This window comes from Platichthys flesus, chromosome 4 (genome assembly GCF_949316205.1).
Source record: "Platichthys flesus chromosome 4, fPlaFle2.1, whole genome shotgun sequence".
Taxonomy (NCBI): domain Eukaryota; kingdom Metazoa; phylum Chordata; class Actinopteri; order Pleuronectiformes; family Pleuronectidae; genus Platichthys; species Platichthys flesus.
The window spans coordinates 236360-261433 of NC_084948.1; the positions used below are offsets into that span (position 1 = coordinate 236360).

The 25074-nt window shown below is 40.6% G+C and overlaps 1 protein-coding gene across 3 annotated transcripts in view; it reads right to left on the bottom strand.

Annotated features, from left to right (window-relative positions):
* Nucleotides 1–3002: 3002 nt before the first annotated feature.
* The window catches only part of LOC133951805 (neurofibromin), a 154431-nt gene continuing 132359 nt past the window's right edge, over nucleotides 3003–25074 (bottom strand). For all 3 annotated transcript variants that reach the window (XM_062385986.1, XM_062385985.1, XM_062385984.1), the window contains exons 50-57: nucleotides 24447–24607; nucleotides 24200–24322; nucleotides 24007–24125; nucleotides 23797–23897; nucleotides 14953–15095; nucleotides 14768–14814; nucleotides 7605–7821; nucleotides 3003–6731 (exon numbers count right to left, since the gene is read on the bottom strand). In XM_062385986.1, coding sequence (XP_062241970.1) covers nucleotides 6589–6731; nucleotides 7605–7821; nucleotides 14768–14814; nucleotides 14953–15095; nucleotides 23797–23897; nucleotides 24007–24125; nucleotides 24200–24322; nucleotides 24447–24607 — 1054 coding nt within the window. In that variant the 3' untranslated portion in view covers nucleotides 3003–6588. The remainder of the gene's footprint in view (nucleotides 6732–7604; nucleotides 7822–14767; nucleotides 14815–14952; nucleotides 15096–23796; nucleotides 23898–24006; nucleotides 24126–24199; nucleotides 24323–24446; nucleotides 24608–25074) is intronic.

Consider the following 25074-nt stretch of genomic DNA (forward strand, 5'->3'; position numbering starts at 1 on the left):
CCCCATACCAGCGCCACCGTGAGGCGCCGCGGACGAGGACCTCCCCCCCCAAAATATCGGCCGCTACCGATGTACGGCCGATACATCGGTGCACCACTAATAATTTCCCTTTCATGTGTAGTTGAAGCTCTGATCTTGGCCGGTGAGGTAAGGGCAAGCTACATAAGACATTCATCAGCACCTTGTTGCACTCCTGCGAAGATATTTTGGGTTTCCATTCCCAGCACTTAAGGAATATGTAAGTAACATTGTGGAGAGATAGTCTCTTCACTCACAGAATCAATAAAACTGAGCATTTATACACCACTGATAATATGTTTCGGATGATCTGCAACTGCTGTCTGGATTATGTTTTCAATTCAGGAAGTATTGTAACTGTCAAGTGTTAAATTAAACAAAGTAAAAGTTAAACATTTATTATAGCCAAGATATAAACCATAATTTTACCCAATGGAAACTAAATAAAGGTATAGCATTATATATAATGAGGTATATCAAACTTTCTAGATATGTTCATTACAGACGTTCGCATCCTCATTCAGTTCTTTTAGGGTATTGCCGCATTGACAGGGACACAGATTAGACTTTGTTGTGTGTAAAGTACTTGTTGCTACTTGTCACATTAAGCTCAAACCCTCCATGCTGGCATATCCTGTTTCTCTATGCATAGTAGATGATATTCAATTCTTTACAGAGTTCATTGAAATGCAGTCAGTTCAATCAGTCAGCTAATACTATGATAATAATTAGAGAAATGCTAATTTTAGGTGTTGATCATGGGGTGCTTGAAGGAAATTTTCCTGTATTGTGTTTTAGCTTATTTTCACACATGTATGTTTTTGATGAATTTGTATATGCTTCCTTGCTTTTAATGAAGTACAATTTTAAATCTTTAATCTCAGCTTGAAAATGATAATTACTTGTATGTTTTGATATTAGGATATCTTGTCTCGCTGTGACTTCTTCAGATCTATGACGATGCAAACAGACAACAATTTGTGTAACTGCTCTGGGGAGCATAAAGCCCTTGAGGGCTGGTGAGCCATTTTCACATTAAGCTATCCGTGTTAACATACAGTTAAGCACTAATTTATACCAAGTATCCCTTTATGGCCATCTTGGGGTGCATAGAGTTTTTTTCACCTTCAGTCTACTGCTGTTCACCTCTTTCCTTCCCTTTTAACGCCACTTAAAGCCAAGTTTAGCCAATGAAAATTATAAACAGAAAAACATGTATTTACTGTAATAATTGCTGCTATCAAAGTCTATATAGTATAAATTAGTGTAATAAATGTGATCTGAATTTTTTTTTTTTGTATTTAGTATTCAACAAGTAACATGAACCTTAGGCTGCTTCACATACCACACCATAGATGTTATTACAAGTGATAAGAACAATGACTTCAGCTGGACTCACGCACTGTCCTGGATATCAACATCATTACAATGGATTGTGTACTGACCTGGATCTGCAGGCAGGACTACACAGGGGCCCTCTGAGCTATTCACCAAAGAGCTAAATAGAGGTCTGCCAAGCAGGCAAAAATGCTAAGGCTTATGAAAAGAATGCCACTAGTTCCTTGGAGGACAGTTTGTAAAATCCCAAAGCAGTCCTGAGCAGAAAATTATGAAGTGCCACTCCTGATAAGTTTTCTCAGTCTGGGAGCTTGTGTGAGTGGGCTGTTCTCTGCGCCTCTGATCTGCAGCCTTCAGCTCCAGGGTGAGGTTGATTCAATTGGTCACATTACTCTACATGAAGCCTATTAGTGTTCCCGGAAAACAGAGGACGTAGGGGGTGGGGAAACAACACCTTGTCACAGTTCATTTAAAGAAATGCGTATTGCTGGTTGTGGTCCCACAGCTGTTGAGATATTGGGTATGCTAATAAGGTATGGTGTTATATTTGTTCCTCAACTCTGAGTGAGAAACTAGAGATTTGGTAAACAGAAACATAAGTTATTTTGCAGGCAAATAACCTATGTTTGAAGTGTTTTATGCAAGCTAAAATGTATTATTTGTTTGCAATAAATATACTCTATATTTAAGTTTAGCATTATCCATGTAGCCATGCAATTATTGACCATCTCACACATTTTTACTTATGCATTCTAAAGTCCCTTGCTATGTGCAGTCAGACTGCTGCACCCTTGACTTCTCTCTTGACTTCTTCACTCTGAAATTGTTTTACTTTTCCTGCACACTTGCTCAATCTGGCACAGCATTATTAGACTGTTCTCAGGGAAGCAGTCTGTATAAGACAACAAACAGACTAGCACAGATAAAGATAAAATAATTGGGATAGAAATTCTAATATATTATAATGTAAAAAATCCAGGGCTAGAGTCTCTTTAAAATCACTGTCTACCGAAACACTAAGTTCATGTTTCCAATCCTTCTTTGGTGAAATTTGAGCTGGGTCGGATGCAGGAGTGAGGAGGTCAATAGGGCCTATATGCAGAGAACCCATGTTAAGTAAAGGATCTTCACAGTCCTTACTAATGGTTTATAATGTCCCACAAATGTATCTAACATAAGCAGCAATTCGAATGGATCGTCCAGAACCATCTTTTCACTTGGGCCTTATTTTATACACAGGGCGCACTAGGTGTGGCCAGCTTACTATCACCTGTGGCAAGCTCAGCAAAACACACTCTCCGGTTAGGAGAGAGGCCTCTTGTGAAGTTTGTTCATAAAAGCTTTGTGTGAGTTTTTTTTTTTTTAGGCATATAGCATCATTCTTCTTGCTGCCTGCTCACCCAGTCCAACGTCTTGCTAGGCATGGCAGGTCCCATAGCTATAATTGTATTTACTAAATGTCGTTTGAGGAATGTTGTATTTGGAATTGTATTTACAACACTGATGAAATCTGAAGTTTAAAATAATAATGAAAAAAACTCACCTTCCAACATGTTTCACCTTCACAAGTAAAGTCATACTTTTTTGTTTATCTTGCTGTGTTGTAAAATAAAAGCTTGTCTGTGTCATTCAGATAGATTCAACCATTGTGGAGAGAAAAACATTTTATTACTAACACAGGAATAGTTCAATTTGATTATTATACAGAAACTAACTGCTTTACAAAAAACTAAATGATACAATATCACATGTATATACAGTGTGGTAAATATACCATCTTAAATTGTACACAAAGTATTTACAATTATCCCACATACTGCATTAAAAACAAAGCTCAGACTAATACTCTACAAACATTAGATTTTGCATAACATCAAATAAAACATGCCACCCTTGGAGGTTTTGTTTTCATCTTAACAAAGCTATGACTGTTTTTAAATTAGTGCAAGTCAACCGCTTTTATGGGGGGTTAAGGATATATAATCCCTAGTATTTCCATTCACATACCAATATAAATATAACCTGGAAACCAAGGAAATTGATAAAACAGTGCTTAAATAAATCTTGCCTTCAGATTATTCATCGTAGCGTTTGGTTACATTCGCCAATTGTGTTATTTGGGCTTTGCTGACACTTCTTTGAAGAATATCAGTGAGAATAGCTTTAATAACAGTGCCTGTGAAATTGTTTGAGAGGGATGGATTAAGTATTGTTCTGTTTCTGTGGAATCGGGGTGGTTTCTGTTAAAGTTTGAAAAAACCCATATTAAATAGGACTTGTGGCATATATAAGTTATTACTTTCCAAAACGTACAAGCTGCAAATCACTCATACTTTTATGTAGGGCCAGGGGCTGACATTGAATGGTTTTAAACTTTTCTTATTTCCAACGAAGCTACACCATCAACACCTTTCAAGTGTTTGATAATACCCCCCTTTGTAAGATTCATGTCTCCGTGACAGGATGCTGTTTATCCTTTTGAATGTGACCTTTGCAATCAGGATTCTTCAGGCTACGATCCACTTCCACAGATTTAAGTGGACCAGCTTATTTATTCTCTTTATTACTACACACATTTTTCCCTTTATGCTGTTCTTTGGGCCTGAACTACAAAATACTGTTTCTGAGGCTGTCTAATGAAAATACCCCTCACCATAGCATTCATCTCATGAATGTTTCGAGCCCCCAATGAACTGAAAAACACAACTTAAACATCTCTTCATTCAACTTAAAAAAAGAAAAACTCAAATGGTAAACTGATCATATATGCTTCCATCCGTCACATGCACATTGAATGAGCAGCATGTTGTTGCAAGTTGTTACTGACAAATAAAAAATAATCTGAGTTGTGCAATACCTGATAAGGCAGGATAGAGGCATTTTAACAAATAAACCACATCTGTGGTGTGGATGGAGGGCGCAAGTGTAGCACTGATAATCATAATCTCATTGTGCACCTGGTCAACTGAACAAAACTCAATCTATAGAAATGTGTTCACAGCTGCTACCTGTCGGCCAGTTTACAATAAACCAGTGTTTTGAATCTGTCAGTAGGTCTCTACTCTATAGGCAGCCCTTTAGTTTCCAGATATTTTAGTCAACCTGCTGGCTGACATAATCCATCACAATGACCATCATGTTGTTGATGAGTTACCAATTAAGTCAAACCAATGTAAAATAAATTGCCAACACTAGCAGTTTTTTTCCCATCATTTCATTTTAAACGTTGCAAATCAGCTGAACATTTTACGGTGCAAATAATAAATGCTCTCTGGTGGACAAATTCTGGGATGACACTTAACCTAAATCAAAATTTGTTTTTGGTCAGGGCGGTGTGTTGGGTTCTGCCTCAGATTGCCTTGTGTATGGTGTACATTAGAAGCATATGCAGTTCTAGAATTTCTGTGTGTTTAATAAAATGTGATGTCTAAGCCAATGACTTGCCTGCAAGTTTAGAGAAATGTTCAGAAAAAAAATCTGAAATACTACAGTTTTCTTGAGAATAGACTCTGATTATTTGTAGCTGAGAAGTAAATGTGCCCAAAACAGTTGTTGAAAGTAGACTACTGTTTCCCTCTACTGTAACACAGAGCATGTGCTCTGGGGGTTGAATGGGTTGGTTTGAAAATCCCGTCTGCACCACCAATAACCTGGGGGATTATAATTACAGATCTTAAGGAAAATCTCAATTTCACACTCAATGGACGCATTCTTATTTGTGGGAGCTGTGGAATCTCTTGAAGGGAGGGAGCTGAACTCCCTACTGATGATTTGTGTTCGTGTTTCACATTTCTTGCGCTGGAATTAGACAATACATGACATTTTTTATTTTCAGAGTGAAAATGTTGATAGCTGCAAGAACATTAACGTTAGATTACTTGTCCTGACAACGCCTTTGATCAGATTCATATTTAAGGCTAACTGATCAAGGCTTTTGAGAAATGTGGCATATAATTTTTTTACCGCACAATGAGTCTACTTCCTAACATTGGTGATCAATACTATATTTCTGAAGAAAAAATTGTTTTTACTCTGTAAGGGGTATACAAAAAACTGTCAAAGCTTATTTTAGGTAAATTTTTCATTTAAAAGACCACAGGGATAAAACAATTAACTGTGCATTGGCCCTTTTTGGTTCAAAATGGTCACTGGAGGTAATTAGTATAAGGTATTTATCACATAAACAGTGTTGTGTTGCTCCTGTTCACTGTAAAAAATAAAATGGGTGGTTGACAAATGAGTTGAGGATTATTGCCTGTTACACTTTTTTTTTTCACTGTGTAAACAAATCAAAATGCTTTGCTGCTGAAAATTCAGTTCATACTAATAGTAACCTACATTAAAATACTCCATAGGTTAATAAATCTGCACAAAAACACAAAAAAAGCTTGGCGGTATTTGCACTGTTGTGTTACCCCTAGTCTTTTACAACCTTCATATTTAAACTTTGAAACGCTTTTTAAAGATTTGTGTAGCAATATCTAGCAAAACAGAATAAATACTTTTAGGCAATAGGGTATATGGATGATTGTATATTTGACGATCATTGGAGGCTGGTCATGACACAGCTTGTGTGAACATGTGGTGATATGGAAGGCTCACCTCCATAATTAGTACCTGTTCTTTATCCTTAGCAAGGTTTTTTACTCTTTTACTTTACAAATTGTACACAATGAAAAACCCTGACCAAGGCACACTATGGAGAAAAAGTCAACATTGAAATTAGCACTAGGGACTGGTTATACATAATCTGTCTATGTAAAATATGTACAGAAGTGGGAGAGGGGGACTGACATGAAAAAGCAGGACCAGGATGAATGTCTCGTCATTTTGGATCATATCACCGACGAGAACTGTTTAGTCATGAGAAAGGTAAAGGGATGTGGTACAGTCAATACATGTCCCAATCTCAACCTTAATGTCCAGTTTTCCAAAAGACTTATCTCCATATACAAAGGTAATAAAAAAAAAGATGTCAACTGCAGAAGTGAGGAACAATTTAACTGAACCTTGTCCTCCACCATATGCTGGCTCACATAAAATATTTCAAGCAAAACTCTCCTCAATGCCAAACACAATATCACTTGTTCTACTGCCAAAGCAATTAAGTTGAAGAGGGAGGACATTTTAAACTTGAGTTTAGTATGAGGCCTTGCAGAATGAAGGAGGGGCAGAGAGAAACAAGAGATGGAGGAAGCTGGGAGAATAGAAGGGATGGCATTCTCTGGTGGATCAGACAATCTTCTTGATACTGGGTCTCTTGAAGCTGCCGGCACTGCGCTGCTTCTGGACCTGACTGGCTGAACCGTGGCGAGTGCGACCCCCGGTGGATAAAGCAGAGCTGGGGGACAGTTGGACATTCTCCTTGTCCACGCCTGGATGACCAAAGGGAACACACAAAAAATACACCATTTTAAAAGCTTGATTTGAGGCAATTATCCACTGTTTGTGAACAGTTCAGGTAAGCATCTACATTTTTTTTTTTATTTGAGTTTCCCCTAAATCCTAACTGGTGGTTTAAAGTGAACTGCCGGCTCCTTCTCAGTGGGTCACAAGCGGAGGGGGCAACATCATGCTTCAACTGTTTACTTCAAAGTGAATTACTGAACAGTGTTGTCATTCCTAAATATTCTATCCTGATACAAAGAGAGTATGATCTGTTTCTGTCAGAAACATGACAGTGAAAGCAGCTCATAACAGAGATGTAAAGAAACTAAAACTCTCCATGGCAAAATATCAAACACAATATATATTAATTTTGGTTTTATTTAAACTGGACTCAAAGGAGAAAAAACTTTTATCCAGTGAAGTGCTGACACTTTATTTGCAGCACTGAAGTCATGTTTTTATATTTCCTTCCTTTTACATACAAGCTCAAATGTTCGACTGACGTTTCCTTATTATTTCCTCACTGACTTTATTTTCTCTCACACGGTAGCAGTCCGACATTAATAAGCAAATGTCAGAAAAAACTAAAAAGTGACATCTCTTTTCAAGTGCTAATCACACCTGAAAAACAGTACTTCATTAATTTTTCTCCTGTATTGTTCCAATATGTCTTAAACAATATATCTTGCTGTGTAATAAGTATCTTGCTTTCTCCCTGCCTTTATTGAGGCAACATGACCATTTAGACATTTAGAAATCAATCTTTTCTGGAGTTAAGGGAAACTTGATATATCATAGTATAAAGTGTGGATGTCACACATTGAGTGAACATGTCTGTCTACAGTGAGACCTAGTGAGACCTGGTGAGTGCTGCGAAGTGGCCAGTGAAGTCATAGAGTTGGACAGGTTGAGGTTGGCAGTGATGCTGAGCTGGCTCTGACTGGTGGGCGGGTAGGGGGAGGTGGGCGTCCTCAACTGCTCCTCTCCTCGCTCCTCGTCAGCTGCCGGCAGGTAGCTATCAATCAGTGCCTCCAAAAACTTAACAATCAGCTCGGCATAGTCTGGTATCTGGGTTTGCTGCAAGGTTAGCAGAGAATATGAAAATAGTTTGAGTGATATGAGTTTCAAACAACAGTGTTAACACTAGTAATGATCTAATATGAGTTCAGTAAGTCTAATCATGGTCGGTACAAAACCAAGAATTTTGTCAGTCAAATCATATTTGACACATACATATATTAATATGAATTATTAAAATGCACTCTGTGGGTTTTCAGAGTGACAGTGACAAGCATGTAATAGAGTTGACAAGCCAATGTATTCCTCCAAGCTAATGTATCCAAAAATGGTAACAATGTACTAAGATGCTGAGCTGTAACTTCACCAATTCTAAGCAGAATGGAGAAGTCTGACCAACCCAGATTCACCCTCTGTCTGGGTTTGCATTGTAAACATCTTCAGCAAACAGACTGTTAGGTTTTTACCTTTTTAAGCAGTATTATGCAGCTAGTTCCAGCTACCAAAATGCCCCTAGAAGGAAACTATTACCCAACTTGAAGAATCTCAGTTGGCTGTTTTCAACTAGTGATTTGAATCAAGGGGGGACTAGTCTAATCTGATGATTTCCATCCATATTATAAGTACTGGCAGAGTCCCACATCATTTGAGCTTTTCTGCAAATTGAATCTGATATCAAATAATGTATATACTACATTGAAGTGCTGAGTCTCAAGCTTAATATGTATATGTTTACATTATCATAGATGAAACTTTGTTGGGAATGTGACTGTTTTTAAACAGCCCAAAGTAGAGGGCAGTGGTTGGCTTAAACTGGCCCACCAGATAACTTTTATCAGATGTGTGGGACAGACACAAAAATGTATGCGTGCCACTTTTTCCACTCCCCTTCGTGGGAGTGACATTTATTGAATCCCAACCTCTTCAGCAGTATATTTACAAAGCAATGGTAAAATGTTGGTATTTTGGCTGCAAATGCTCTCAAATGCATTGTTAATAATATATATAAATATAAAATATATTCTGGTTTGTTTGACACTTTTTTTGTTTACCACATAATTCCATATGTGTTCCTTCATAGTTTTGATGTCTTCAATATTAATCTGCAATGTAGAAAGAAAAAAAAATAAAGAATAAATGTTGAGAAGGTGGGTCCAAACGTTTGACTGTGTGAAAGTGCTTGCAATTTGCGTGTGTTCAGGTGAAATTTTTTTGGTGGGTGCAAATGGTTGTTTTGGCTATCGACAAACCCTGACACAGGCATCACTTCAGCCTGTTAACATATGTATCCTAATAGAAAATCAGCAAGTGACACACAAAATGCTTCAGCATACTATTTCCATGTTCATCTTGGGGAAGCCAAGCAACCTCTTTAGTCTCTTATTAGCGCTGCATATTACTGCTATTATTAATCTTTCAGACTTTTAATAACTTAAAAGTTTTGAAAGTCTTATACAGTGGCTCCAGATCGGAGCTAAATAAGAATCGATCAGCAGTTTCCAATCGCTATGTGTCAACTCTTTAAATACTTCAAGTAGGTTTCAAGCTTGCTAAGTATTTAGATAAATCAGTTACAAATACGGCCAATCAGAGTACCGGAATGGTTGAAGGTGGGGGATATATATGCAGTGGTTAGTTTCCCCTGTGACTTTTACATTGCACGTCTGCCTTAATCCAGGCTTTGGAAAGACAGGGTAATACAAATTCACTGTATCTCACATTAATTGTAGCAGGTTTGAGTCGGGTTCAGACACAAGGGCAGGGGTCTCTAACAGGCGGGCCGCGGTCCGAGTCCGGACCCAGCTGCCGTCCCGTACGGACCCGGACATCCAGCCAAAACAGAAGGTTATGATTTAAAACCTGACGGGGCGCTTCTATTTGTAACCGGTACAGCTTTTGTAGTCTTTTTGGTAGTGGTTAAGCGGATGAGGAAACACACAGAACAATTGCATGCGAGTTCAGCCATCTCACGTGATACTACTCAGCCAATCAAGTCCGTGCATTCTAGGCAATTACGATGCGACTCTACAGTGCAGACAGATAAGAGAGTTATAGGCAAGTTACACATGAAAACACGGTAGAAAGAGCGTTCACAAAACCAAGATGGCAACTGCGGCTGCAGCGATCGCCCCACCTTGACTTATTGATAAAAATAACCATGGCGTTATCATTAATCCGCAGAATCCATTATGCAAACGATGCTATTGTGCTCTTCAGACCAAGGAAGGTAATGCTTCCAATTTAGCAAAGCAGCTGAAAGACCGTCATCCGGATTTGTATAAAGAATTCAAGGTGAGTTCTGATTCATATTAACAACAAAGAATGCACTTTTTTTTATCTGTCATACTGAAATACATGTTACATGATGTTTGAGATGGTGGGCAGACTGGGCACGTGTGCTACAATGGCTTATGTTATGTAGTTAAGGTAGTTTAGAGAGAAAGAGAGCATGTATCTTGCAAGTATCATGTCTAAACTAGCGAAATTCACTGAATGTCCTAGTTTAATATAGTCTGTCTGACTTAAAATGGCTGCATCTACTACTATTAATATTTAGGTGTGTGCGTGCGTGGGCTGGAGCCAATGTGCAGGGCAGGCAGGTGCTTGTGCTTTAAAGGTGCCTGTTCTCTTTCTTTATTCAATTAACTATATTAACTGAAATGTCCATTTTCCTCTTCCAGTTTCAACAAGAGAATGACAACTCAGAGTCAGCTATCACAGCCAACCATAACCAAGGCTCTACAGAAGCCAACAAAATATGAGAGAAAATTCAAATGAGGCAAGAAGATTGGATAGAAGTGTAGCAGAGTTCATATGTATGGACCAACTGCCTGTCTACATTGTTGAAAAAAACGGATTTCAGAAAATGCTCCATAAATTCAATCCCAGATATCAACTTCCAAGTAGAAATTATCTCATGTACACAGAAATACCAAAAATCTACAGTGAAACAAGGGACCTGATCACAAAATATCTCAAAGAAAAAACATTCTATGGATGCACAACTGATCTGTCGACAAGCAGAGCTGCAGACACGTTCATGTCCATTAGTGTACAATACATAACACAGTCATGGGACTTGCACTCCTGGTATTTAGGCTGTAGTGGCGTGAACTCAGACCACACAGGTTACAGTTTGAGGGAGGCATTTGACGAAGTAGTTACTGAGGAGTGGAGGTTGGACATTGCAAAACTAGCAGGCATCATAACAGACAATGCATCCAACAACCAAAAGGCCTTTAAAGATGACCTCACATGGATCCCTTGTTTTGGCAACTTGCACCTGGCCATTAACAAATCCATCAACATCGACAGGGTATCTGCATCCCTGTCAAGGCTGCGCAGAACCATATCTGCCTTCACCAGGTCATCAAAGCTTTCGCCACAACTCAAAAAAAGACAAAAACAACTGGGATTCCCAGAACACAATTTGACACATGATGCACCAACCACCACTGGAATTCCTCATATGACATGCTGGAGAGCTTTTTGGAGCAGCAGCAAGCTCCGTGTGCAGTCGTGGCAGAGGACAGAAAGAAATGGCACCTGATGCCAAATGACAATGACATCACAATCCTAGAAACACTAAAAGAAGTCCTTGTCCCACTGAGTCCTTTTACAGAGGCACACAGTGGTGAGAAGCACACTACTCTCTCCTCTGTCTTACCGCTGTTATGGAAGATGCTCTCTTGTCTCAGGGATAAGGAGGATGACTCTCTACTTAATGGAGAGATGAAGAGCTTAGTAAGGGAAAGCATCAACAAACGTTATGAGATCAGGAAGGTGCAGCTTCTGCTAAACACTGCCACCTACCTAGATCCAAGATTTATGGCCAGTTTTGTTGCTCTCGAGGATGACGTGAAGCAAAGTCTCCTGGAGCAAGTGGGGAATGCCGATGATGGAGCTGGTACATCTTAAACCCCCATGGCAACAGGAGCAGAAGCCTCATACCAAAGCAGGCCATCTAAAAAGTCAAAGACTGATTTGAAGCATCTGCTTTCAGCCATTCAAGGAGAGAAGAAGGGCAGTGATGATGACACATTCCTTCAAGCAGGGCTCTCTACACTGCAAGGAGGTATCTCTGCATTGCAGCTTCAAGCTGTGCTTCCGAAAGGGTCCTCAGTGTCTCAGGAATCATTGTCAGTCCAAGACGTTCCCGACTTACCCAAAACCATGTTGACATGTTAGTTTTCCTCAGTAAAAAGCTTGAACTAGCCAAGAAAAGGTGTGAAATGCTGTGAAAAATTATGCAAGCTTGCCATAACTCATGTTCATCTGGTAAGCTATATGGCTCCACTGTAACACCACTGTTTTGATTTGCACTGTTGTTGTTTTTGCACAGTATCTTTTGAAAAGATGCCTGGAAATCTGGAATGTGTCTGGGGACACTAGTTGTTGTTGTTTTATTATGTTGTGCTATGCTCTATTGTGTTGTGCTATGCTCTAATGCACATGTTTTGTATGTCTTATGACATTTAGCTATTTTTTAAATATTGTAATAAAGAAGTTCATGCTTCAAGTCCAAGTACATGGAATCTTAGAAAACCCTTTTTTTTGCCGTGGTTTCGAAATTGGCATTGAGAATCGTGTTATTTTACTTGTATTGTCATCGACTACTGAATTTTTGGTATCGTGACACCCCTACTTAGTACATGCAGATGTTGATTGATATGGTTGTTGACCACAGGTGTCAGCAAAATGCCTGAAGGGCAAACTTCTCTTATACAATTTGGTCAGTTCAATCTAAAGCCTTTTCATGAATGCTGTTGCCATGCCAACACTAACCCTAACACAAAAATGTAGATTCTCTCTCTCTCACCTTTTTCAATCCATGCGAGATATGGTGAGGTGCAGGACACACATTCATCTTCGGCCAGGGAGGACAAACTGAACTGTAAGATGGTTGCTGAGCCTTGGATGACCATCACAAGACTGGAACTGTGCGCAGATGTACTTGGCATGGAAATCGCTTAGCTGACAGTTGATAAGATGGCTCTGACACACTTTCCAGACAGTGAATTGATGCACTATTGCTGGCTTTAGAACCGTCAAGTTCACCACCCTACTTAGTAGCAGAAGCATACCTCATCTCAATAGCTCACTCTTTCTCTCAGTCTGTCAAAGACAAGTGTCATGGTTGGCACATTTGTCATCCTACAGATAACAGACAACACTGATGGCTGAGGTTACAGCAATAATGAACATAAGACCTCTCATCTCAAGTATCCTAAGATACCGAGTTGCCTCTCCTCCTCACTCTTCGAGGGTCTTCTGTCCTTTAAGACTGGCACTTCTGATCACCTTCCTCCTTCTAACTTTGAAGAAGAAGACATTTTCAAAGAGGAATGCAAGATCAAAAGCCTGTGGGATACCTTTTGGAGTGGGTGGAGATTAGCCTGGATGCCAGACGAACTTAGCCCCGCCCACAACATTTTGCGTCGGGAAGTTCGGTCTGGAGTCACTCCGTTGAGGAGAAATTATGCCCGCCCGGGCCAATCAGATTGTCAGGGCGGGCTTTATATGATGATGGACAGATGATCAACGGTAACGTAATCAACCACGTCATCAAAGAGCCCTTGGGTTGAATTCGTTTTCAACAAACATGCCTGCCGCTGGAGAGCTGAGATGTGTAGATGCTGCCATTGAGTCTGTTTTAGAAGACATCGACAGCGCATTCATTTTGAAAGAGGAACAGAGAACGTGGTGGCGACGCCAATGCACCGTGCTAATCCCTATCGCGCCGGCGCTTGGCTGTTCACACTGGACACTGAAGCGACGCTGAACCGCCAGGCAGCGCTAATAAATATCACCTGTTGATCCAGTAGATTAAAAGCATATACTTAAGCAACAGCGTCCCAACATGTGTCCTCCTTGGTGTTGTCTTTATACAACATGTTCCCAGGATCATACAAATCACTGTACTTTTCCACTTCAATTATTAATTTAATATCATCCATGTTGAAGAACTTAGCTGTTTGCTCCGTTAAATGGCGGGTTACGGGGGTAAATTACATATTCTCCACTCAAGCCTATGTGGGGAACACGTAGCCCCCTCCCTCTCTCTTTTTATCTGTATCACTGCTTGTGTGGCTGTAGTGGATTGGCAGAGGGGGACATTTAATAATGTCATTGGTCAAATTAAAACTCCAGGACAACAGAAGGGGACTTCAAAGTATGGGATGCATATTTGATAATTGATATCATAAAATATGTCATCAATATTGTTTAAAATCGTTTTTCAGTGTGTTTCCTGGTGCGATACGCTTGCGTCAAGCGCAAAAAATAGCCTTGGCTTCCCGTGCGAGGAAGCCTTGGCGCAGCGCGGTGAAGCGTGCTGCGCTGAAGCGTCTGGTGTGAACCCGGCGTTAGTAAATAACTCAGAATGTGTTGCTTAACATACGTCACATACTACGTTGCTCTGATTGGTCGTAGGTCTATCCAATTGAGCGAAAAGGAATTGTATTTCCTGGTCAGTTGAAACACGCCCCATAATCACAGCCCAATGGAGCGGTCTCAGACTCACATTCTGACAAGTCTGAAAACGTCAGGCTAGGTGGAGATGTGAGAACCCTAAGACACTGAAACTTTATCCCAAGTAAAAAAGAGAAACCTAATGTTCCAGAGGGGAACATTGTTCTTTTGAAAGACTACACAATATAGCTATGCTAATGTTGTGTGTTATTGTATTTATGTATGTGCAGTTTAAACTGGCTTATTCAGGATTTATGTTAAATAGATAAGGATGAGCAGAACAGTGGGCAAAAAGAAGCCAGCTAGGGAGGTGCAGGGGGATAGTTTTTATATATCTATCTGCATGCCAGTACTTGTCAAAGTCAGTTTGTGAATGCAGAGTTGTCACTCTGTAACACTATATGGAGTACATAGTACAATCGAACATGGCAACAACCTGCAAATTGGTGTGGTGATATTGAATTTCTGTGTTGTAGATAGTTATTGTACCTGGAAAAAAAAAGTAAGACCAACAAGCGGACATAATTATACATACCTTAGAGAAGGGTCCGGCAAACCTCCAAAGTCCATTGAAGCCAAAGCCTGTCAAATGAGAGGGAGGGGAGAGAGTACAGTTGCATAGAGCTGTTATCTATTCCAATTAAATGCCACAGCTTGATGCAGGTCCCTATTTTAAGCAGCAGGTTGTGGTCAGAAAGTAAAAATGTCAGCATGTATTACTTTGTAAATAGGATGGCTGGTACTGTGGTGGTGATTCCTCATGGTAAACCACACTCTGGACAATGCCATGGACAGGGTTGAGGAGATTGGTGTCTTGGCACATGGACAGCACAGTGTTGATTTTTGAATCCAGCAGATTGTGGCTGAGGATGAAACATATATAAAACAAACTTTCATAAGTCTGTTTAAATTCTCATCTGTAAACAGTTGTGTATATGCATGAACTCTGAATACCCATTTCAAATTTGGCATTGGTGAAATGGGTGGTTTCGCTTTTGTAGTAGCGAAAGCATTTCTTAGATTTTGACTTTGTGACCAACAGGTGGATACATTATTGATTCATTGTACTTCATAGAATACAAAGGGAATTTATGAAATCACAATGAGGTACATAAGTAGACATGATCAGTAGGTATGTGAAAAGATCAGAGAGCGATAAACCCAGGGGTAAGACAATTGCAATGCAAGCAGTATTAAAGGGCCTTTGCACCTTTACACATGTCAGAGCAAGGGGGAAATGTAAAAGTCTGGAATACTGGAGATATTTTCTGTTCCCAGTGGGTGGTTCTATGGCAAAGACTGATATTTGGTAAAGTCTCCTATCAGATATATGAAGTTTGGTACTGATTTGACCAAGTACAGGCTGGTTCTAAAGAACTACTTGTTTCGTCAACATTTCAACCCCGACATTTCAAAAAAAGTAAAAAAAAAAAATTCAGTTAAATGAAAACAAAAAAAGGTTTGCAAATTAACACACAAAGTATTCTTTAGATTGACGAAATGTGAAATTGGCCAGAATAACATCCTGGGAGACAAGTACAAGCTTAGGAAATGACATAAAAACAGTAAAGAATTTGTAAAGATAACTTCAACAAAGCAGATGGTCTATTAGTGCAATTGGCAGCCCCAGGCCAAAGCGGGCATGCCAGCAATAATATCTTGACTAGCAGATAATTTAGTAAATTTTTTCAGACTGACAGCAAAATTAACAGGTGCTAAAGGTACAAGTCATGGCAGAAACATTAATTGCATCAGTTCCTCTTGAATTTATCTACAAAGTAAAAACGCAGTGTTAAATTTGTTGCTACAGTGCAACAAAAGTTGGGAACTTTTTGGTGTGAAGATTGTAGTTGCTGAACAAGTAAAATTACCGCATCGTGGTTTATGCACCCGAAGTGAATGTAACAAAGTAGAAATATTCCCTGGTGGCTGTCGTTGCGCCTCAGATCAGCGGTTGTATGTTTTTCACGTGCGCTGTGTGTCCGCTACTAGCTGTGGAGTGGCAGGTTTATGTCCTGAATTTCCTTCAAGAACAAGTGGATTTATGTACTAAATAAAACGTCAGGACTCTATTGTATGAAGATGCACATCTTTCGGTCTGTCCTCATCAATCAAAGCCCCGTTGGAACAAATGAGTGGACTCAGTAGGTGAATTGCTGGAGTGCTTTTACTTGGAAATGGGTTTGGAAAGGGTTGTATCTACATTTGTGTCATAGACAGATAAACACTGTGGTTCACACCAGTATAAACAGAGACAAATATCTTACCTGAGTTTTAATGTTTATCTGATGAATTTATATCACAAACAAATGGTTGCAAAACTTTCTGTGTGCCTTTTCAAAATAAAAGCACTCCAGCGTTTCTGTTAATGGAATCCAGCTTCTCTGCAGAACATGATGTGAAACTGAGACGCTACATATTGCGCATTGTAAATATGAATTGATATTAATCTGAATATTGTGCATTGAACAGAAAAAGTTGAACAACTGCCTCTCTTTGTGTATATTTATGCTTGTACATTCAGCCTTTAACAGAAAATGCAAAAATTTTCAATTTGACTCTCGTGTGTGTTTTTTGAAAGATATCAGGGTAGTAGATCTCAGCTTACATTTGGATTTAAAATTGATCTTGGGTCTTATCGGCGCTCTGCCAGGGCCGATCCGAGGACCTTACTAAACCATCCAATGGATAGTAGCGATGTGTGTACAAAGGGCAGGGACTTAATCAAAGAGAGCACCTTCCCCATCCATTCCCTTTAGAATTATCTAGGTGCTCATGCAGTTGTTCAGTTCAGTCTTTATTACTCTGTCCAATACTATTTGAACCTCGAATATGGAGTTCAACATTTGTAAAATTATACATTATATGTATATTGTTGTTATAATTGTTCAGTCACTTGAAATAAATCCTGAAGAAAACTATTTCGTCTTTTAACTATTAAAAGCACTTAGCAATTTTTAATTCTGGTACTTGGACTTTTACTTTTGATACTTAGGTAATTTAATATGAGCTACCATAAGACTTTTACTCAAATAATTTTTCTGAAGGGTGACTTATTTTTACCAGAGTTACTTTCAGGTAAGCTATCTGTACTTTTACTCAATTGTTGTTTTCAAGTAATTTAAACACCATTGTGCCTCCACTGCAGTTTCAGTCAACAGGTATAACTTTCCCCAAACTCATGAGGTTACCATGCCCTTTGCCTTTGACCACTTAAATCTTATTAGATTATCTTTAATCCAAGTGACAACCGGTCAATATGTGATGAAATGTTTAGATATCATGTTCACCAGGCCAAAACGTGTTTTTTTGAGATCATTCTGACCTTGACCTTTGACTAGCGAAATGTAATTATTGAATTGGTGAGTGTAAGTGAATTTTTGAGCCAAATTTAAAAGGATTCTCACAAGGTATTCTTAAAATAACAGGTTTATGAGGCAAAAAGGGTTTTGTGTGGTAACAGAGACCTTGACTTTTGACCACCAAAATCAAATTAGTTCCCATTTGAGTCCAAGTGAACGTTTGTACTAAATTTGAAGAAATTCAAATTGTGTAGCTCCTTGCCTGTCAGCGCTAGGTTTTTTGGTAGGCATGATGACTAATGCATCAATATTCTTGTGCTGACTTCGAGATCCTTATCCGCTCCACTGCCTCGACCGCTCCTCCCACTGCAACTTGCCCAGGTGTGGTCAAGGAGGATCCAGGAAAAGTGGAGCTGTCGAGAGGGCGCAGAGCCAGGCCACAGCGTCAACAAGCCAAGGGCACACATTCAGGGAGCAATACACAGCTCCTCTAACTCCGCTACAGCGTTAATTTGAGTCTTTTCATACATGTCTGGATTTAACTTTAACTAAAGTTCAAGTTCAAGGCATTTATTGTCATAAAAAAGCTTATTTCACAAAAATAAGAAAAAGTAAATGACAAATATAAAAATATAAATGTATAAAAGAGCATTTGTGCAATGTAGTGCAATAAACAGAAAACATGGACTTATCCAGTCTGTCCAAAAACACACATTGTCTGCAGTTGGGTTGTGGGAAGGGATTTGTGTGTAAGTGTGTGTGCGTGCATGCTTATGGGGGGGCGGGAGGCTGGGAGGGTGGAAGGCAGAGTGAAAGATCTGTGGGTTGAGGTTGTCCAGGGTGGCGTAAGCCTGTTGGATAGTAGCTTCTCCTCAGTCTCGACATCCTGCATTTCACACTTCTGTACCTTCTACCGGAGGTCAGAGGTGTGAACAGTCCGTTTCTGGGGTGGGTGGGTCCTCAAAAGTAGAGCAGGTTCTTCTTTGGACTCTCTGTAGTGATGTCCTGACGATCCTCTCAGCAGTCTTTACCACTTTCTGCAGGCGCTTGCAGTCGATTGCAGTGGCTCTCACATAACACACGGTGATGCAGCTGGCCAAGATGCTCTCAATAATGTAGCTGTAGAATTTCCTGATGATATTTGGTGACATGCTGAATTTCCTCAGCTTCCTCAGGAAGTACAGCTGCTGTTGAGCTTTCTTGACCAGCTGGGTGGTGTTTAGTGTCCGGGCGAGGTCATGGGTGGTGTGGCCAAGGGGTTAGAGCGGGCGTTCTCAAACATGAAGGTTGCCGGTTCAAACCCCATTCTTCCCCATCTGCATGCCGAAGTGTCCTTGGCAAGATACTGAACCCTTAAGTGGCCCCTCATAAATGTTGAGCGTACTAAAAATGTAAGTCGCTTTGGACAAAAGCATCAGCTAAATGAAATCTAATGTAATGTAATCACTGGTGTAGATGCCAAGGAATTGGAAGCTGCTCACCCTCTCAGCCTCAAGCCTGGGATTAACATTAGCTGATGAGATCTATTCTCCTTTTTCAATTCCACGACCATTCCCTTGGTCTTTTTTGTGTTGAGGGTGAGATTGTTCTCTTCACACCATGTCACCAGGCCTTCCACATCCCTTCTATAATGGTGATACTGCCAGCAATAAGTCCAATGACAGCGGTGTGGAAATTTCAGGATTGCATTGTCGTTGTGAGAGGTGACACATTTGTATGTGAACAATGTGTAGAGCATGTGGCTGAGAACACATCCTTGCAGAATACAAAATACATGCATCGAACAGGCCAAAAGACAGAACCGACAAAGGCTGGAATGTTTCTACTCTGAGGTTGATGCCAAGCAGATGAAGCTGGGGCTGAGACACATCACAAACTATGGTGGCACTAAATCAGGACTAACAAACTATAACATATCCTTACCAGATGAGCTGAACACATTCTACGCTTGCTTCGAACAATCCATCAGCCACAGAGGTGACAATAACCTCAATGTCAGCAAAACGATAGAAGGTGATAGTGGACCTGAGGAAAGGGAGGAGTCAACACACACCATTGCTCAATCTCACACGTTGGTGAGATTGAGGGGGGAAGGGTCGTCATCGTCAAGTTCCTCTGCGTCCTCATCAGTGAGGACTTCACCTTGATCCACCACATAACTTAGCTGATCAGGAAGGCACAGCTCCTCTGCAACTTCTACCAGTGCACCATTGTGTCCATTCTGAACAGCAGCATTACAGCATGATATGGCTACAGCACACAAACAGACCGCAAACAGCTGCGGTCAAACCAGTGATCAAATCAGACCTGTACATCACTGTACTTAGCGGTTTTGTATTACGTATATCTCTTTCCCTGATCAAAATTCAAGAGATCAGGCATGCAGCATGTGACGTACTACTTCTGATCACTTAGGACTTCTGGTTTGAAACTTGCTTACTTGTATGGTGGGCACAATGTTGACAACACAGGTGCTAATGTACCTAGTCACACATTCAGAATACTCCTGTATGTTGATAGACGAGTCCTCCAGTGTTGCTGCAGCTTTGAACAACATCCCATTCTGTCTTTGATAAACAGTCTTGCATGATGCTCTCAGTTTGTGAAGAACAGAATTTTGATCACTGGGTTGTTCCTTTGAGTCTTTGTCTGTAGGCCGGCTACAGGAACAGGTTTATAAAAACACATTTTTAAACCACTCTTTTTGAATACTTTACTGCTCCTCTGTGTCTCTATCATGCCACTGAATTGAGACATGCGCTCCCCGCCATTTTCTCCGTCTCTGCATAGATTGTCCAAGTTGAAAAATTCATACAGTCTGAGTCTGAGTTTACACGTGTCTGGATATCTGCGTGTCAGTGTTACAGATAGTGAGAAAGAGAGAGAAAAGTGAACAGCGGAGTCAGTGTGTGTGTGTGCGGCATTAACTTCCGCTACTAACTTACAGAAGCTATGCAATGCTGTGACAGTAATCGACTGCTTTTAAAGATTAATTTGACCCGGGACAAATGGATCACAATAAACCTTTTCCACTGCAACCGCAATTCAACGATATATATTTATTACCGTGTTGAGAAAAAAATCCATACCATCACAGCCCTAGTCATGGAATCATCTGAACTGGCCATGTGTGAGTGTGGTTTTGCTCTCTAGCAGTGAGTGTTAAAGGGAGTCTTTGATCAGTTCAGTGCTGAAAGTTGCAGGGGGAGGGCAGAGAGCCTCTGGACTACAAAATGGGTGGATCAATCCATCTAATCCCAGCCCAGCCTATCTAGATTTCCTGTCCATTAGTTCCTCCAGCTCATTCCCCTGGAGCAGGGGTGTCCAAACTTTTGGTCCAGAGGGCCACATACAGAAAAAAATACGAAGGACTGGGCCACTCACCCCACCAAGCCCCCCTGCCCTGGAGCGGACTGTTGACTGTGCGACTTGACCGTGTAGCTCAGGGCGGGGGGCGTGGTGGCGTCCTATAATTCACTGCCAGAGCACTATGTGGAGTAACGTTTTTTGTCGAAGACGACCTTAGTGATGCCTTCTTTGTGTGTGGCAGTCGTTGTCGACTGTTAATTACTTTTTCTGGAGGACAAATTTCTCCCTTATCTTTCTCCACAGCTTCGTATACTTGTCGACCTGCAAGCCAACATTAGCCGAGATCTCCTTCCAGGAATTGCAGGCCATCTGCGTGTCCTTGTATTCTGTTAATGACGGGATATACAAGTGGTCATACTTCCGTGGTTTCTGCCGGTATTATGAGGCATGAAACCGCAAATGTCACCCCGGAAAGGATGTAGTTAGCGGATCAATCACAGCCTTGCAGGCTTTGTGAGGCTTGCGTAGCTTTGTTGTATTGTTACGAAAATTGGGCAACGCACGCAAGCACGCAAGAAGGATACGCAAGCACACAAGGGGAAAACGCAGAAGCATGCGCCGGCCTTATGTGCATCAGTGTGTACAAACCCAGAACATCAAGAGTTATCAACAAAGTGCTATGAGTAAGTGCCATTTAAGTGCTACTAAATTGATAGTTTTTTTAAAAAATTTTTTTTTATATATATTACATTTTCAGACATTGAAATCAAATTTAAATTGGATGGCGGGCCACAGTTGGCCCACGGGCCGTAATTTGGGCACTCATGCCCTGGAGGAAGTGCCCCTCAATCTCTAACTTACAGATTCCCTGATGAATTTTAGGGGTAGATGAAGTGCTTTCCACCTAAAACAGGTTTGCTGTTGAGAAGTACTTCAGGAGCCCTTGTCTGGGAGGCTAGATCTGTGCTGACTTCAGATTGGCGAGGAATGCCTTCTCTCCCGAGGCGAAGGTGGCCCCATCAATTCACTCCCTTTTTACAAGGAAAGGCTTCTTGAATTACATGTCCTGTATTTCATTCTGGCACAAGTATCAGTTCATCTAGCCTCTTCAAGACCCTAAACCTGCACAGTGCAGTTTTGAGAAAGAGCATGATATCATCCATGCATATCCTTAGATGAGGGACCTCCAGCCTAGAGTTAAGTGTATTCCACCTGCTTTGCGCTGAACAAGATGACTCAAAGGCAACGATGAAAAAAATCAGGTAGATGGAGCAGCCCAGTGTAAATCACTCTTCCAGTTGCTGCCAGATGGTGGTTGACTTCTGCAGTATGAAGCACATGTGCAGGTCCTTTCTTCTCCCTCTGAGCAGTCCCAGATTATAGTAGCATGTTCCACACAACCTGGGAAGCCTGGGATCGATGTAATGGAAACATAAACAAACAGTTTCTGTTTACCCTGAGTGTGTTATCACCACAGCAAATGGCAGCCGACACACCAGCTCTGTCTCCCACTTTACCCTTAAGAGCTTTTTAAACAAACTATTGCCCTCCCACTAGAGAATACGAGCCAACAGGCACCTTCATTTTGAAGTTTTTAACTTTGAACAATTCAAAAAAATAAGTGCAAGTCAACAGACACTGCATCCACCACCAAGACAACAACAACACTGTGCCATGGTAAACTCATGTGAGGGGACTTTGCATAATAAAGATTGAATAAATATTTGACCTATTAAGGAAAGTATCGATCATTATGTGGTGATCAGTGTTGGTATTGTGGAGGTGTTTACAACAGAAGTAGAAGAGAAAAAATATGTTTGATTCGTGGGGAAATTGTAGTTAGTCAGAGAACATCGGCTTAGGAGGCGGACTTTCATCCGCTATCCAGGACAGATTAGCATTCCACCTGCCAAAAGAATGTGGACACACAGGGATATCTGTTCTGAGGGCGTTCACACTGTATTGATCGGATCACAAACTAAACATGTTGATAACGGTTGTGTATGGGGTCCTTGATACAGCCAACTCCTATATACCCCTTGTTAGGAGACGGCCCATCACCACCAGGACTGTGCAGCAGTGTGAGGCACAGGACATCCGGATGGAGGGCTACAGGGTTACAGACTGGGATATGTTTCAGGACAACGGCTGAGATGATCTCGATGGTCTCACCTAGTGCATGACTGACTACATAATTTCTGTCACTGATTCTGTGAGGAATATATTGTCTCAACCAAGAAGCCTGCTGCTTCCACAACAATAAACCTTGGATCAACAGGGATGTTAAAGCTCTGCTGAACAGGAAGAAGAGGATTTACCTGGAGGAGGACAATGAAAAAGAAAGGGCATCCAAGTGCTCCAAGCCTTTGCCACCGTTCAACATGCAGGCTTGCCAGGAAGCGCTGTAGGTGGACCGGGACCTTGTACGGTGCTCATCACTTTTTGTGAATGATGAACTGAACGAATCATTTTTCATATGATGAACATTTACGTTTAGTTTTAAATCATCATACTATCAGACCAACATGTAAAATACCGGAAGCCAAAAAAAACGTGTGTGCTCCAAGACATGTACAAGTTTCTGTTTGTAATCCAATTTGGTATTCAGATTGAAAAGACACAATGGAATAACAGAAAAGCTGTTGAGTTTGGGTTAATATAAGCCTTGTATGGACGCCTATTCCCCTTCCAAACTTCTGCCTAACTTCCTGTGCCTTGTCCCTAGGGCAACAGCAGTAGCATCCCAGCTCAAAAGCATGCTCTCTGAAACAGCTTAAACGTATATTGTTTCTTTGGAGCTTCTGATAGAACTCTGCCACAGGTTATGGATGCTTTGTGATTGGTCTTTCAGCTCATTAAGGTATTTCTATGTTATGTGAACTATGTGATCAGATCTAATTCTGACATCTTAGAATAGAGCTTTATCCACAGAGGCTGTATATTGGCCACTTACACAACTGGGAAAACCTTTGGGAAGACGACGCAAGCTTCAGCCAAGTACTCGTACAAAATCCGTTGGTCAAAGTCATCAGTAGTATATTTGACCTGGGTTGCCTGGAAAACAGAGCAACGGTCTGTTAACTAACAGGGTCAGAGATGAAAGAAATAGCATTTAATTACTATCAGTAATGATCCTCCGATCTGAACGGTTATTTTTCCTCACCAGCACAGTGAGGAGTAGAGCTTGGATTTTTGGATCAGTCAGCACCTCCTCATCAAGCAGAACGTTGGACTCTGATACAGATACTTTACGGAGGTGAGAGTTTCCAATTCTTTGTGTCTCTGGAATTGGAACATGGAGGAATTAGATTAAATATCTCCATATCTATCAGGATATGCAAGGATGATACGCTCACCTATCTCATAGTCGTTTTCTGCTACACGCCTCATCTTTGGAGGGGTGGTCATACCCGACTCCATCTCTGGTCTTTTTGGTGCTTTGGAGTCTGATATGAGATGATCAAAGCTCTTCCTGGTGCCTGGGCAACAAACAAACAGAATAATTACATTAACAATCTCAAGATTTATAAAGAACTTTTCTAGGGATACTTCACCCAAAGAAAGATAAAAATGTATTGTAAAGAGCAGAGAGAGAATTCATACCCAGAAGCTTCTTGGTGTTAGCTTGTGAGGGCTGACCCATGTCAAGGCTCATGGACTTGCGTGTACGTGGGCTGATCTGGCCCACACTAGGGTAGTGATGGGTTGAAAGATAGCGCTCTGAAACCTGAGGTGATGTCCATGGCTGAGTCTCTCGCAGACTTCTGAGAGATAGGTAAATAGACAGTCTTGACTCATTTTAAAGCTATAACCCGGACATTGGTTGACATAATCCAAACTATGACACATTCTCACTTTATTAAGTGGTGTGTATATATATATAAAGGTGTATCTCAATAAATTAGAATATTATGGAAAAGTTCATTTATTTAGATATTTCAATTCAAAAAGCGAAACTCATATTTTATATAGATTCATTACATACAGAGTGAAATATTTCAAGCATTTATTTCTTAAAATGTTGATGATTATGACAGCTAATGGAAACCCAAAATGTTGTATCTCAGAAAATTTGAATATTGTGACAAAGTTCAATATGGTAGACTCATGATGTCCCACTCTAATCAGCTAATTAACTCAAAACACCTGCAAAGGTTTCCTTAGCATTTAAATAGTGTCTAAGGCTGGTTCAGTAGGCTACAAAATCATGGAAAAGACTGCTGACTCAACA